Raw genomic sequence first — 12,946 nt, forward strand, 5'->3', positions numbered from 1 at the left:
GGCGAATCCACAAGTTATGCCAGGAGGAGGCCCCATATAACAATTGTGGCCTTATATTACTGTGTAGAAAACCCGCACGCACTTCCCAGAACACAGAGATAAGAAGCCCCAGGCAGATGACAAAAAAATTCACTTAGAACAGAGGAAGACAGTCTATAAAAGTATGAAAACCGAAATAAACATACATTTTCCTGTGCAGAAAACGTTTTTCACTAAACTCTTAAACACACTGAATGAAGTAACAATGCAGTCATTTGACAGGTGTATCGATAACATAAGATCCCCTCTACTAATTCTAATTCCAATATTGTCATTTATTAAGCAATTTAATACCCACAACATATCGGTATGCCCTCATGCATGAATGAATGATGGATGCAGGATGGATGCAGGATGGATGGGTGGATGGATGGATGGATGGATGGATGGATGGATGGATGGATGGATGGGTGGGTGGATGCATGAATGAATGATGGATGGATGCAGGATGGATGGGTGGATGGATGGATGGATGGGTGCATGAATGAATGATGGATGCAGGATGGATGGATGGATGGATGGATGGGTGGATGCCTGAATGAATGATGTATGGATGCAGGATGGGTGGGTTGGTGGATGGATGGGTGGATGCATGAATGATGTATGGATGGATGCAAGGTGGTTCGGGCTCGCTCACTGCGCTCGCTCGCTGCGGTGCAATATGCAAATTAATTTACGCCTCACCACTTTCAAATGTCACAGAAGCCCCTGCTCCTACTCCCTTCTAGCCACCGTGCTCTACATTCCATTCTTGAACAAGCATATTTCAAGACCAACCACAACAGTTACCTACTACAAAATTTGCATTTAGCATGTTTTATTTAAACGTAAACTTTAGCACATTATTAGAATGTGTATTTTGATAGTGAATAAAATTCGTGGCAGCACAAGCATTAAATAAGAGAGACTGTTTTTTTTGCAGTTTTATATAAATTGAACTTGGCCCTAATGAATTAGAGAGCTTAATGCTCACCAGATTATATTATAGAAGGTCAGAGTCAAGAAACGGTGAGGTAAGGTTAAGTGATTTGCTATGGCCCCTGAATCACATTATATTGAGCTCATGCCAGGGGTCAAACATCAGGTCCCAGTCCTAAAGTGGATTCCATCCCCAATCTTGCCTATATCTTTTTCAACCAAATGAATTATCTGCCTTTGGGCTAAAAGCAGCGAAATCTAACGAGATCGATGTCACATCCGAAGTACACTGCTTGGGAGGCAGAGAGGTTTGTGGGTAACAATCGCAATGTCTGAGCGCCTCACCTCCAGGACACAGAAAGGCAGAAAAAAATATTTTGTGAGCAAGACCCCTTTCCTTTCGTCTCCACTTTCATATCGGTGCAGCAGCAGGAGTAATATTTGAAGAGCTCTCTTTGAAAGTATTCACGGTGAACACAACTGCTTGGAGTTACTGGCGTTTATTAATGAATTGAAGGGGAAAAATGTACACTGCAGGGTGCCTTTAAAAATAATCAGTGTCTCGCGAAAATGAATGTTTCTCCTTTGTGTTGCTCATAGAGTCATAAGTAATGGGTTCTCGTATCTTCCCATTTCAAGATGGCGCCTACGTGTGCTGCTATCCCCTTTCTAGCTCCACAAGTCTTCATTAGGGCGTCTTGCAAATACTACTGCCTTTGAATGCATATTCATCCTGTGTGTTCTCTACTCCAGTTGCACTACTGGCATACGGAATAGACTTCTAGCTCAGCATGGCGGCGAAGCCAGGGCTGCAGTTCTACAGGGACCTACCCAAAGTGGTGAGATGGCTTCATCTGAGTACGCGACAGGCAGACTGTGTGAGATGATTAGTGCACACACAATAAGAAAGCTCGCGTGTTTTTTCAGATACCTGGGGGCTTATTTACAAGCCCCTTGCGCCACTTTTACGTCACTTTCCCCATGTTAAAAGTGACGCAAAAGTGGCGCAAAGGGCTTGTAAATCTGGAGTGTGCGAGATCAGGCATAGAGATATCATCGTGAAGTGTGAAAGTTTAAATATCCTTAGGGTCACACGCTGCAGCTCGTTGCCAGCAATACAGGGCATTTTGTTTAGGAGGTGAACATGTTCAGAGCTATGAGCGAATATGATGCGCTCACAAAGCACACTATGAGATGATATCATGCAAGCAGTTTCACATCTAGAGGTGATATTCCTGCCTCTGCTCGAGATCATCTTGGTAAGTCGAGGCCAACACTAGCCGATATTGCAAACCGTGCATAGTTGTCACAGCTGCCTACTGGGTGGCAGATTTACAATAACTGGCGCATCCCTGCATATCAGCAGGGATACGCCAGTTATTGTGCGCCATGCCTCCGCCACCATAGATGCGCCATATTTACAATGCGGCGAACCATGGGGCAAAAACGGCACAGATGCGTCACGCATCTGTGCCGTAAAAGCGGCGCATTGCTGGAGTTATGTTGCAAGCGCGACGCAGCTCCAGCAATGCCCCGGGGGGCCCTATTCTTACAATGCTTTTCAATCCTTACGCCTGCTTCAAGCGGCGCAGGGTTTTGACGCAGCATGGACCCAAAAGTGACTGAGTGAAATTTTGTAGATTTCACTCAGCCACTTTTAGGAGGTGTTCCTGCTCCTCCTAAAAGTACCCCGCACCATGGCGCATCTTTTGCGCCGCCGCTGTGTCACAAAAGTGACGCAACGGCGGCGTAAAAGGGGCGCAAGGGGCTTGCAAATTTGCCTCTCTGTACTTTGTAACCAAACTGCATTTCCGGCCTTAGCATCCTGTGCCTTTAACCCCTTTACCGCGGCCCCGATTTTCCCGCAGTGCGGCACTTCCGCAAAACGGGCGGGGCCGCGTCGGCCATTGGCCGACGGCAGCACTGGGGAAGTAGTGCTGACGTCGGCCAATGGCCGACGGCAGCAAGGAAGTGGTTAAATAATCACATAGCCTAGTGTGTGTCTATTGTGGAACACGCTTATTTCCTTTGGAAAGTTCGCTTTGACGTCATCTAACAGAAGACATTAACTTTCCTGTGAGAAAAAGATACTCATCTAGTGACTGAATTGCACTAAATCCCGGCATCCCTTCTTGACCAAACTGTGTGATCTTAGTCAAATACTTTATTTCTCTGAGCCTCCTTTTCTCCACCCCAGAGGAGAACACGTTCTTTAAAACCTCTCTCTCTTGCGTTTGATTTATACCCAGGGTCGGATTGGGATCACAATTCGGCCCGGGCACTGACGAAAAAAGTGGCCCACATTCAAGAGGCGTGGCCCATATTAAAGGGGCGTGTCCCACATTCAAGGGGCGCGCCCTTTCATGAAACACTATTTGCACAGACAAGGAATGAAAGTGGGAGGATACTGTTCTTGCACAGGACACAGGGCAAAGGTGCCAATGGCCTACATGCTGAGCAACTAAAAAAAATAGCAAGGCCCTTTTCTGTCACAAAATTATTCCAGCCCTCCAGCACAGGAGCCCCTGAAAAGCAGCAAAGCCCCTGCTATTATTAACCTACTTAGCCCTCCCCAGACCTTCAGCTCAGGAGCACATGAACAGGTAAGGCCCCTGCAATAAGTAAATTAATCAGCACTTCAGGCCTCGCGAAAATGTCCTGGCAGGGGAGCACAAAACACAGCTTTCTGGGTCATCCAAGGTAGCCAGGTAGCCAGGGGGGAGGCTGAGGTGAAGCTGGTGCATGGGAAGTTCCTTCCCAGTGTGTTCTGGCAGTTTGAGTGTTTACCATTTACTGTAGTATTACCCTTGTACCTGTGTATGGTACCCTTTTGTAACTTGCACACGTCACTTTTCTCTGGTATCACACTGTATGCTACCTCTCACTTTTGTTTGCTTTAGATACTTGCACAAGAGCCACCATTGCCTACGTAACGTTTGTTCTTGTGCTGGAGTGTCTGCCATTTATTACAGTATTATACCTTCACTTGTACTTTGTACGCTTTTGTAACATGCACACATATCACTTTTTTCCTACTGTAATGTATCGTTTGCTCCTCTTGTATTTTGGTTGCTCACTATTGTCACTTTTGATTCATGTAACTTAACGTTTGCTTTTGCAATTTGTCCACTTGTAATTTTTCTCCTCATGTATTATTGCTGTTCCTTGTGTGAAGCGCTCTGACACCTTCGGGTAAAGTCTGCGCTATATAAAATCGCATAAATAAATAAATAAAATAAAAAAATTCCAAACATCACCAGGCCCCCACAGCAAGACCCATTCTTCCTCGTCCACTATGCCCTGAATGTGAAGGGCTGTGGGCGAGGTGCTAAGACTAACACCGTTTCTGGCTGCATGGGCCCCAGGGGGCCGAGGTGAAAATGGCTCAAAGGCCTGAGAAACACCTGGCCCCCAGGGAGGCCGATTCTTGCAAACAATCACCCCTCCCCAGCCCAGCCTCAGCTTGATTGCTTGGCAGGGCAGGGGTGAAGGAGAGGCCACAGCTGGCAATCGCTGTCCGGCCGCACAGCGAGGCTGCTTTCATTTTCTCTGTCTGTCTCCGTGCACTCTGTGGGCCGTGTTTTTTTCTCCCCTTTCCTAGTCCACTCTCTGTGGACTGGGACAGGGGAGAAAAAAACGGCCCACTGAGGCACCGGCCCTTCGGCCCATTCCCGAATGCCCGCCTTGCCAATCCGCCCCTGTTTATACCCTAATATGTTGCTCCATATACAATATGTGGGCGTCGTATAGGGTAGCATGATAACTAACTAGCCTCTTAATTAAGAGCATTGTCATCAAAATGGGAGGGAGGATGTTACTCGGTTCATGTTTAAAACTCGCCCTTTAAAAAAATACTTATCAGTGCAGTGTTGTACTAAGGTGAAATGCTTTCCGTGTTTAAATAAATACAACTTTTTGCATTAAAAATGGCATTATTTTTAAGGTTCATGGCTCAAGGCTTAAAGCTCATGCCCAGGCTCTTGGCTGTGCTCGGCTCTGGCTTAGCTCTCACTGTTAAGTTGTAGGCTCACCCCGGACTATTGATTGAATCACAACAGAGTGTTTTATATGCACTGTGGACATTAGCATTAGGTGCAAGGAACAACAATGTATAAGATGTTTAGTGGCCATCACTTTAAGACAGACATTGCAATGAGTGAGACGTTCAGTGTTCAACAGTTAGACATACAACAGCAAGCAGTCTGTCCCACTGATGCACAGTAACATGATGTGTAAGAGATGGCAGACCACTTTTTGATATATTATGTATCCATCATCGTCAGAGACCATTAACTCTAGTGGCAGTGGTACAAAAGCACATCCTGTGAGATCCCTTTTATGCATATTGTTAAATGCATAATAGTGGAACTGCAAGCTGTACAGTGGAGTGACAGTACGGCACAAGGTGCAGTGCGCAGTGCACAAAGCAGTGCAATATGTGAGGTGTTCCATGCTAGATATATAGAATAAAGTACCCCCTGCCATACATTATAAAGATATTCCAAATCACAAAGGACTTTGTGACCAAGTAAAGAAACTGGACCAAATGTCTTTGAACGCTGAGAGGACCTGGCAATATCCTTGAAGTACGGGAGGAGGCACTTTCCTTATAATACAATGTCACACAATCATCCTTCCCAAAAACCACTTAAATCTTTGGCGTGGTCCTCTTTCATATGAAAGAGATAGGATGTTTGTAAACATGGCAAATAAAATTAGAATCTCTTGTGTGAAATTAAATAACCACCCGAACATGATAAAGATATTGCAAGTGACCTCGGAGTTCAATAACCTTATAAACAAACTCAAACTTCTTCCTCCATATGTTGATGGAACTCCGAGGTCACTTGCAATATCCTTATATTGTAAGGCAGGGTGAACTTTATTCCTTATAATACGTGGTCACACACTCACCTTTCCTGGCTGGGGAACTTTACCTCGTATATAAATCAGCATTCTCAATCATTGCACCCACTGGAATGTGGTCCTCTGAGCAAGTTGTTGGCTTGTAAAGTCCGAGATAATATTTATAAAGTCCAACGTGAACAGTAGTGCAGTTTGGGTCGAATCGGTATATGTTGTCAGATGTCCAGCGCTCCTCATGTCAGATGTACAGCAGCACAGTGCGTGAAATCTAGCTATCTCACCTTTGTGTGAGATATCCACTGCCCAAGTTCACATGGTCAGTAGCAGCGTTTGAAAGATATCACTTGCCCAATGGCAGGTTACCAGCACTATAAAATGCAATTTACTGTGTCAAACACAAAGAATCATTTTCTATTTCTGTATTCTATTTATCATTTGTACAATAACAAAACTAATTGATATCTTGGCACTAGTCCTGTAAATGGAAAATGCTAAAAAGCCCAAAAAGGAGCACAACATTTAGTGCAAAACCTTTTTAGGAATTGGATACTGTGAGCAAATATATAGTTAGTTGGGGTGGATAACATTATATAATTGTAATGTTCCCTCGCAGTGCTTTCCAATAAAACATCTAACCCTGCTACAAGGAAAATAGCTTTTACTGGCTTTTCACTGCAAGGACATGTTTAACATTAAACATTTATATGTCCTACTTTTAAATACCATGTACCCTGCCTAATGGACATTTAAAAACTATTATGGGGCAACCCTGTAACCTTGGGAAGCAGAGCTAGTGAATACTTCGGGGGAGGTTTTCAGCTTAAACCCCTAGGCCAAATATTATGATTCAGAAATAATCAGTTAGAATCAAACATATAATTAATTCAATATATCATAACACATTGCAGGTTCTCCAAAAACAACACAATGGAAGTGAATGGTGACATCAGTGGAAAAATGGTTCGTTGGTGCTGTAGAAAAATATATGCAACATGAGTTGTAGTCACTCAGGGATCTTCGTTCAAGAGATGGCGATCAAGGCCTTCTCACCCAGGCAAGAGGGCAGCTGGTCAACAAAGCAGTCTAGCTGGTTAGCAGTTCTTTCAGCAGCACAGCAGTTCTTCTTGATGTGTACTGAAGAGTTGGTGTCTAAGATCCAGTATTTATAGCCAGTTGTATCTTTGAAGTGGGGAGAAGATTCTAGAGGCATGCCTTTGAAGTGCACAGATGCCCTACCTTCCTGGTCTTGGCTCCAGATTAACTACAGGCCGAGATGCTTAGTGTGGAGACAGGACACATCCTATTCAAGTGTTAGTGGAGCTGGGCCCAGCTTCTCCCTCCAGTCCTGCCAGTAATGGCCCATGAAGTCACACTGAAGCTCTCCATTGTGTGTGACTGTCTAGGGGGAATACACAAAGCCGAACTGTCACCCACACCCAGTCATGTGACCCTTAGACTGGCTGCTGGAACCAAATGGCTAAGGCAGGAAAATGGCAACTGTGAGAAGTTGGCCTGGCATATGCTGTCCACTATTCTAGTGGGCACCTTGCACCAGACCAAACGACCCCTTATTGATGGTAGGTTAAAGACAACCTTATAGAGAGCTATCCTAGTGGTAGCTGTAGAGAGCAGCCTTCAGGCTAAGTCTTGAAGGAATGTAAAGCTGCTTGTTTTACCAGTCTATAATCTCATGTAATGACCAAATGAAAGGAGAACCACAACAGGTATATATAAAATATATGTATTTATTCTAAAAACATCCCCCTAGTCTCTTTATGAGGCTAGTGGCAAAAGTACAGAAGTAAAGTTATTCAACACACAGTAAATTAGAACAATATATGATTAGCCCTACGGGCGTCACAAACCATATACAATGAAAGTGGTCTTAGAACCACGACTGACATAGATACAAGGCCTAGAGCCTTTAGAACTGCTGGGGCCACCAGGAACGGCCCAAGGTAGTGACACAGAGGACCCACGGGGGACGTGTGCAGTGTCTAAACAAAGCCGCAAATCACCAATAACTTCTAAGGGGAGAGTCGTGGTTGGAAAATTACAGATTAAGGACACTTAAGAGTGGACTTGGAAGATACCCCTTGAGAACTAGACAGTTCGAGAGTCAATACCCACGGGAGCACCGGAGTACTCGTGTTACCTCACCCAGGGAAGCCGGGTGCATAGGTGTCTTTTGGTGTCTGGTTTCGTTGTCGTTTCCTAAGGCGAGCTGCGAAGAAGTGCTGCAGGTGACCAAGTGGAAAGTGTCCGGGTGGACTCAAGGGTGGATCGAAGATCTTAAGAACCTGAAAGCAGAGGGGACAGAGTCTGGGTCCCTAGCCAGTGACCAGGCAGGCAAGGAGACGATACCAACCAATGTTGGGTGATTTCAGGTGAAGAAGGTGAACCTTGACTCTTCAGCCACGAGGACCAGGAGGCATCGATGAAAACCAGGAGCTGGATTCAAGCTGTCCCAAGAAGGATGTCGAGTGCTGCAGCGGTTGTATCCAGATTGGACCCAACTAGCCTTGGCAACAGCAACCCACGCAGAAAGCAAACATTGGCTTCGGTGCAGACCAGCAAGGTCTGAGGGACCCACCCTTTGGAGGGGAGTCAGGGCACGTATGGCGCAACCAAGAAAGCCCAAGAAACAGAAGAGTTACCTTCATGGGGACCCACCAGTTGACTGACCACAGATCAGGAAAGGCGCCTCGAGCAGAAATGCTAGAAGCGGGCCCACGGAACAATCATGAAGTATAGGCCCACAATCTTCGGTGCAGATGGTGCTCAGGTCTTGGACTACGAGTAGCCCTATGCACAACTTCGGAAAAGCTCGGGAAGTAGGTGCACTAGCAAATGTGCACAGTGTCCAGGAGTTCCGGTCCTACTTCTCTCGTGATGGCTACAGGTCTCAGCTTTGCTGGGATCTCGTGTCGGCCTTGGAGTTGTCTGGAAGTCCGTGTCCTGTGTCGCAAAATCTTCGTGTTCCGGCGGGAGCCTTGGAAATGCAGACTGGCAAGATGCTTCGTTGGTGCCTGTTTGAACAGGGGAGTCACTCCTTGAACCCAAGGAAGATTCTTCGGTCTTCTAGTCGAAATAGAATGTCGAAGTTCCAGGATATATGTTGCAGAGTTTTGTCCAGGGTAATCTAAAGTCCTCAGGACTGGGTTCCTCTACTTATACTAAGTTTAGGGGTTGGACTTACTCTAGGGTAACCCAGGGTGGTGGTGGTTACACCGCTTTCCCTTTGTCCAGTTTCACGCCAGAGCAGGGGCTGAGTGCCCCTGCAACCGGTTTGAACTGGGATAGGCACAGGGACACCAAGTGTGCCCCCAGCACTGTCTGAAAAAGCATTCTATGAATGCACCCACCCAGCCCCAATACAATAAAACCTGTCTGGGAGGTGGTTACACCTCCCTGTGACAGGAAACCTATTGTACAGGCCTCCCCTGCCGGAGTTACGTTCAGCAGCAGGAGGTCAGACCTGTGTCTGTGGCATTCATTTTGTGATGCCAGGGCTCTTTAAAACTATTACCGTTTAAGTAAGTGTGTACGTGTCTTCTCCCTCTAGAAGGGTGGAATTCTACCCCTGCCACCAGGACTGGCAGGGGGTGAGGGGGGCGGGGTAGGATTCCAAAGTGTTTGACACCAAACACAACATGTTTTGTTGCAGCCATCTCAAAGTTAGCATTTACCGCAAGGTTATAATGCACTTAAGAGTATATGGTATGGCTGTATCACAGAACAGCTGCAGAGAAGTGATTCAGAATGCTGCAGAGGGGCTCAGCTCATGCTTGGGCACCCTCTCACACGAAACCAAGCACTCTGCCTTCAGGATTGTTAAGGCCTACCATAGGAGTGACTTATAGGTTTATATGTGTCTGTCATTTAAGGTAGATGTATGTAGCCTATATCTTAGTAAGGGGTGCATGTACCACCATACCCAGGCTGCAGTAGCAGACCTGTGGTTCAATTTTGAAAGGCTTCCTATGGGTGGCATAATACATGCTTCAGCCCCTGGTAGGCCGTACCTATGCCCTTAGTACCTAAGGTACCATATACTAGGGACTCACAAGAGTAACCCAGTAACCAATCTGGAGAGTACCTAATGTACATGCAATCAATTTAGAGAGGAAAGCAGATAGGCTGGTGCCCTGGAAAGCAGGATTCCAGCCAAACTAAGTCAAAAACCATCAAAGCACTTGGAAAAAAGTGGGGGCAACCATCTAGTCAGATTCCACCGTCTAACAGCAACTTTCTAAAAGTACTTAAGGAACAGATGATGGATGGAATGCTGAACAAATCAAATATTCACCCCCCAGTCACAGATCTGGGTTAAATCCATAGTTCTTTTTCTCGCCATGCCGTTGCAGTTTCGACCTAGCCATATGCAATTCAGTCTTGACCCTGCTCCCTATGAGAACAGTTCAAACCAAACTGCCAGGCCAGGTCCTCCCTGGACCAGAAATAAGCATCCTCAGACCGGTTTCGGGGCATCACACCTTATCAGCCAGGCTAGCTTGAATCTGGTGGCACAGCGAGCACAGACCCACGTCTGGTGTCCCTTCCAACTTGGGGCATCTAATGCAAAAAGAACAGATGATGGACAGAACGCTAAACAAATCAGACATTCACCCCCAGTCACAGATCTGGGTTAAATCTATTGTTAGAAGTGCCATTATACAAATTGTATTTTTAAAATATGACTTCTCCATAGATTTTTCATTACAGTTCCACAGAGACGAAACATATACCTGAAGGTATTGAAGCGCTTTGCATGAGCACCAGTTGCGTTACAGAGGAACACATCCATTTTTTGTGGGGCACATGGAGATTAAGGCCCTTAACATGATGTCGGTCAGAGTTGCCTTCGACCAACAGTTTCTGACCGACCATAGGTCGGGGGTTCCGCACACTATATTACGATGCAACTACACATGGTGCGGTTGCAAATTCCCATTTCACTATGGGAGCTTGTGCTGCGGGCGGAAATCGCCCACAGCACAAGCTCCCATTTTGAAATTAGAGTTTGTGTAAATACCTGCACCGTGTAGTGCCTGCCACATAGTGCTGGGATTTTCAGGGTGGAACCATAGGACGCAATGGGTCAATTCTCCGTCCCATAGTAGTGGTCATACTCTTGATGTGATATGTTCAAATTTCTCTTTAACAGTCCTAGACCCCTTGCTGGTCACTTGGTCTGATCATTCCTTAATCAATTTTTCCTGGTTAATTACATCCCCAGATCCACCCTTGAGGTTAACTGAAAGTAGACCTTCCCCTCGCCTAGAGGTGGCAGCTTTTGGTAGAGTTTTGACAGAGTCACGTCCACTGGCTCGGGAGGGATTGGCCGAGGCAGTAGGAAGCTTTCACAAATGGATTGCGAGAGCAGTGGACCAACTGGCTATACCTCGGGATCACAAGAGAGTTAGAATGATTCCGTCCAAGCCCAGGTTTTCCAAGGAACTTAAAGATTAAAAAAAACGTGTACAAAATTAGAACGCAGCTGGAGACAAGCGTACTACCCACTAGCAAAAACTAGGAAACCTCGACTCTATGCTGTTGCGCTAGCGTGGGGGAACTGATTTGAAGATAATTGACCTACCTGACAAGCAGGCACTAAAGTGTACGTTAGAGGCTGAGTGCACCGATTTTAATAATAGACCCCCATTTCAGTGTTTTGTGTATTGTTTGCGCCCTGCACACTGTTTGTACCTTGGCTGCTGGTCCCCGGTCCGTCACGGCTTGTGCCGATTGAACGAAGGGACAGGCAACCAGCTGATGCCAACTGATTGGATTGGCTAGCGTCATCATAATAGCACCGCCTCCCTCCCTATTTAAAACCTCCCTTAGCGCGGATGCGCGCAGCAAAAACTAGGAAACCTCGACTCTATGCTGTTGCGCTAGCGTGGGGGAACTGATTTGAAGATAATTGACCTACCTGACAAGCAGGCACCAAAGTGTACGTTAGAGGCTGCGCGCACAGATTTTAATAATTGACCGGCCATTTTAGTGTTTTGTGTATTGTTTGCGCCCAGCATACTGTTTGTACCTTGGCTGCTGGTCCCCGGTCCGTCACGGCTTGTGCCGATTGAACGGAGGGACAGAAAACCAGTCGAAGCCAACTGATTGGATTGGCTAGCATCATCATAATAGCCCCACCTCCCTCCCCATGTAAATCCTCCCTTAGCTTGGACGCACGCAACGGCGCGCCATAGGCAAGCCCGTCCGCACCAGGCCGCCGCCCGGGACCCTGTCTCTGTCATATTCCATCCCCTGGTAAGTCCTCTCAAGATGCTATGCTACACTAGCGATCAGCTGAAATCATTAAATATCGCTAACACCTTTACTAACGGCACAACCATCCTGACGACACAGCCCCCTATCCATTATGATATATCTCCTCAGACCGAGTCCTCAGTAGGCCTTTATACAGCCACTGGTAAAACAACAAAGATCTAAGAACGCCTAAATGCCATTACTGCTCATAAGACATTGAACACGGCTCCCAAATCAGACAATATTGAAATATCGCCTATCAAAAAGAAAATAAATGATAAACCGCTCTCTGCTATATATCTCAATACCCGCTCTATACCTAAACATGCAATAGAGCTATGGAGCCTTTTAGACGCCGATAAACCAGACATCTGTTTTTTCACCGAGACTTGGCTCCATAGCCAAGCCTCGCCAGACATAGCATCGGCCTTTCCCCCTGATTATCATCTAACCAGGCTAGATAGGAAAGGAAGCAGAGGAGGTGGAATAGCAATTGCAGCTAAGCTTCCCATACAAATTTAGCTGCTTGAGTCTTTTTTCAGCCCTACAGCGGATATCATGGTAGTCAACATTAAAATCACCAGCTCTGAGACATGGCGTGGGGCATTAGTCTATAGACCCCAGGGCCCCAAAACCAAATTTGTTAACCATCTTCTAGAAATCATCGTCTTGCATACACTAGCAACTGACAATTTTGTCTTACTTGGGGATTTTAACAATCATGCCGAGCTCTCATCAGATCCTGAAACTAGCCATTTAATTAGTACAATGGAAAGCCTAGGATTGACTCAAAGGGTGATGGGTCCCACCCATTTAGCAGGCCATACATTAGATCTAATTTTCACCAACT

The 12,946-nt window shown here is 46.1% G+C and overlaps 1 protein-coding gene across 3 annotated transcripts in view; it reads left to right on the forward strand.

The window, feature by feature from the left end:
- Positions 1–1,648: 1,648 nt before the first annotated feature.
- The window catches only part of MAPDA (N6-Methyl-AMP deaminase), a 146,471-nt gene continuing 135,173 nt past the window's right edge, over positions 1,649–12,946 (forward strand). For all 3 annotated transcript variants that reach the window (XM_086958401.1, XM_086958403.1, XM_086958402.1), the window contains exon 1: positions 1,649–1,796. In XM_086958401.1, the coding sequence (XP_086814527.1) occupies positions 1,749–1,796 (48 nt within the window). In that variant the 5' untranslated portion in view covers positions 1,649–1,748. The remainder of the gene's footprint in view (positions 1,797–12,946) is intronic.

The sequence above is a fragment of the Lissotriton vulgaris genome, chromosome 2_1, assembly GCF_964263255.1.
Source record: "Lissotriton vulgaris chromosome 2_1, aLisVul1.2, whole genome shotgun sequence".
In the NCBI taxonomy this organism is placed as follows: domain Eukaryota; kingdom Metazoa; phylum Chordata; class Amphibia; order Caudata; family Salamandridae; genus Lissotriton; species Lissotriton vulgaris.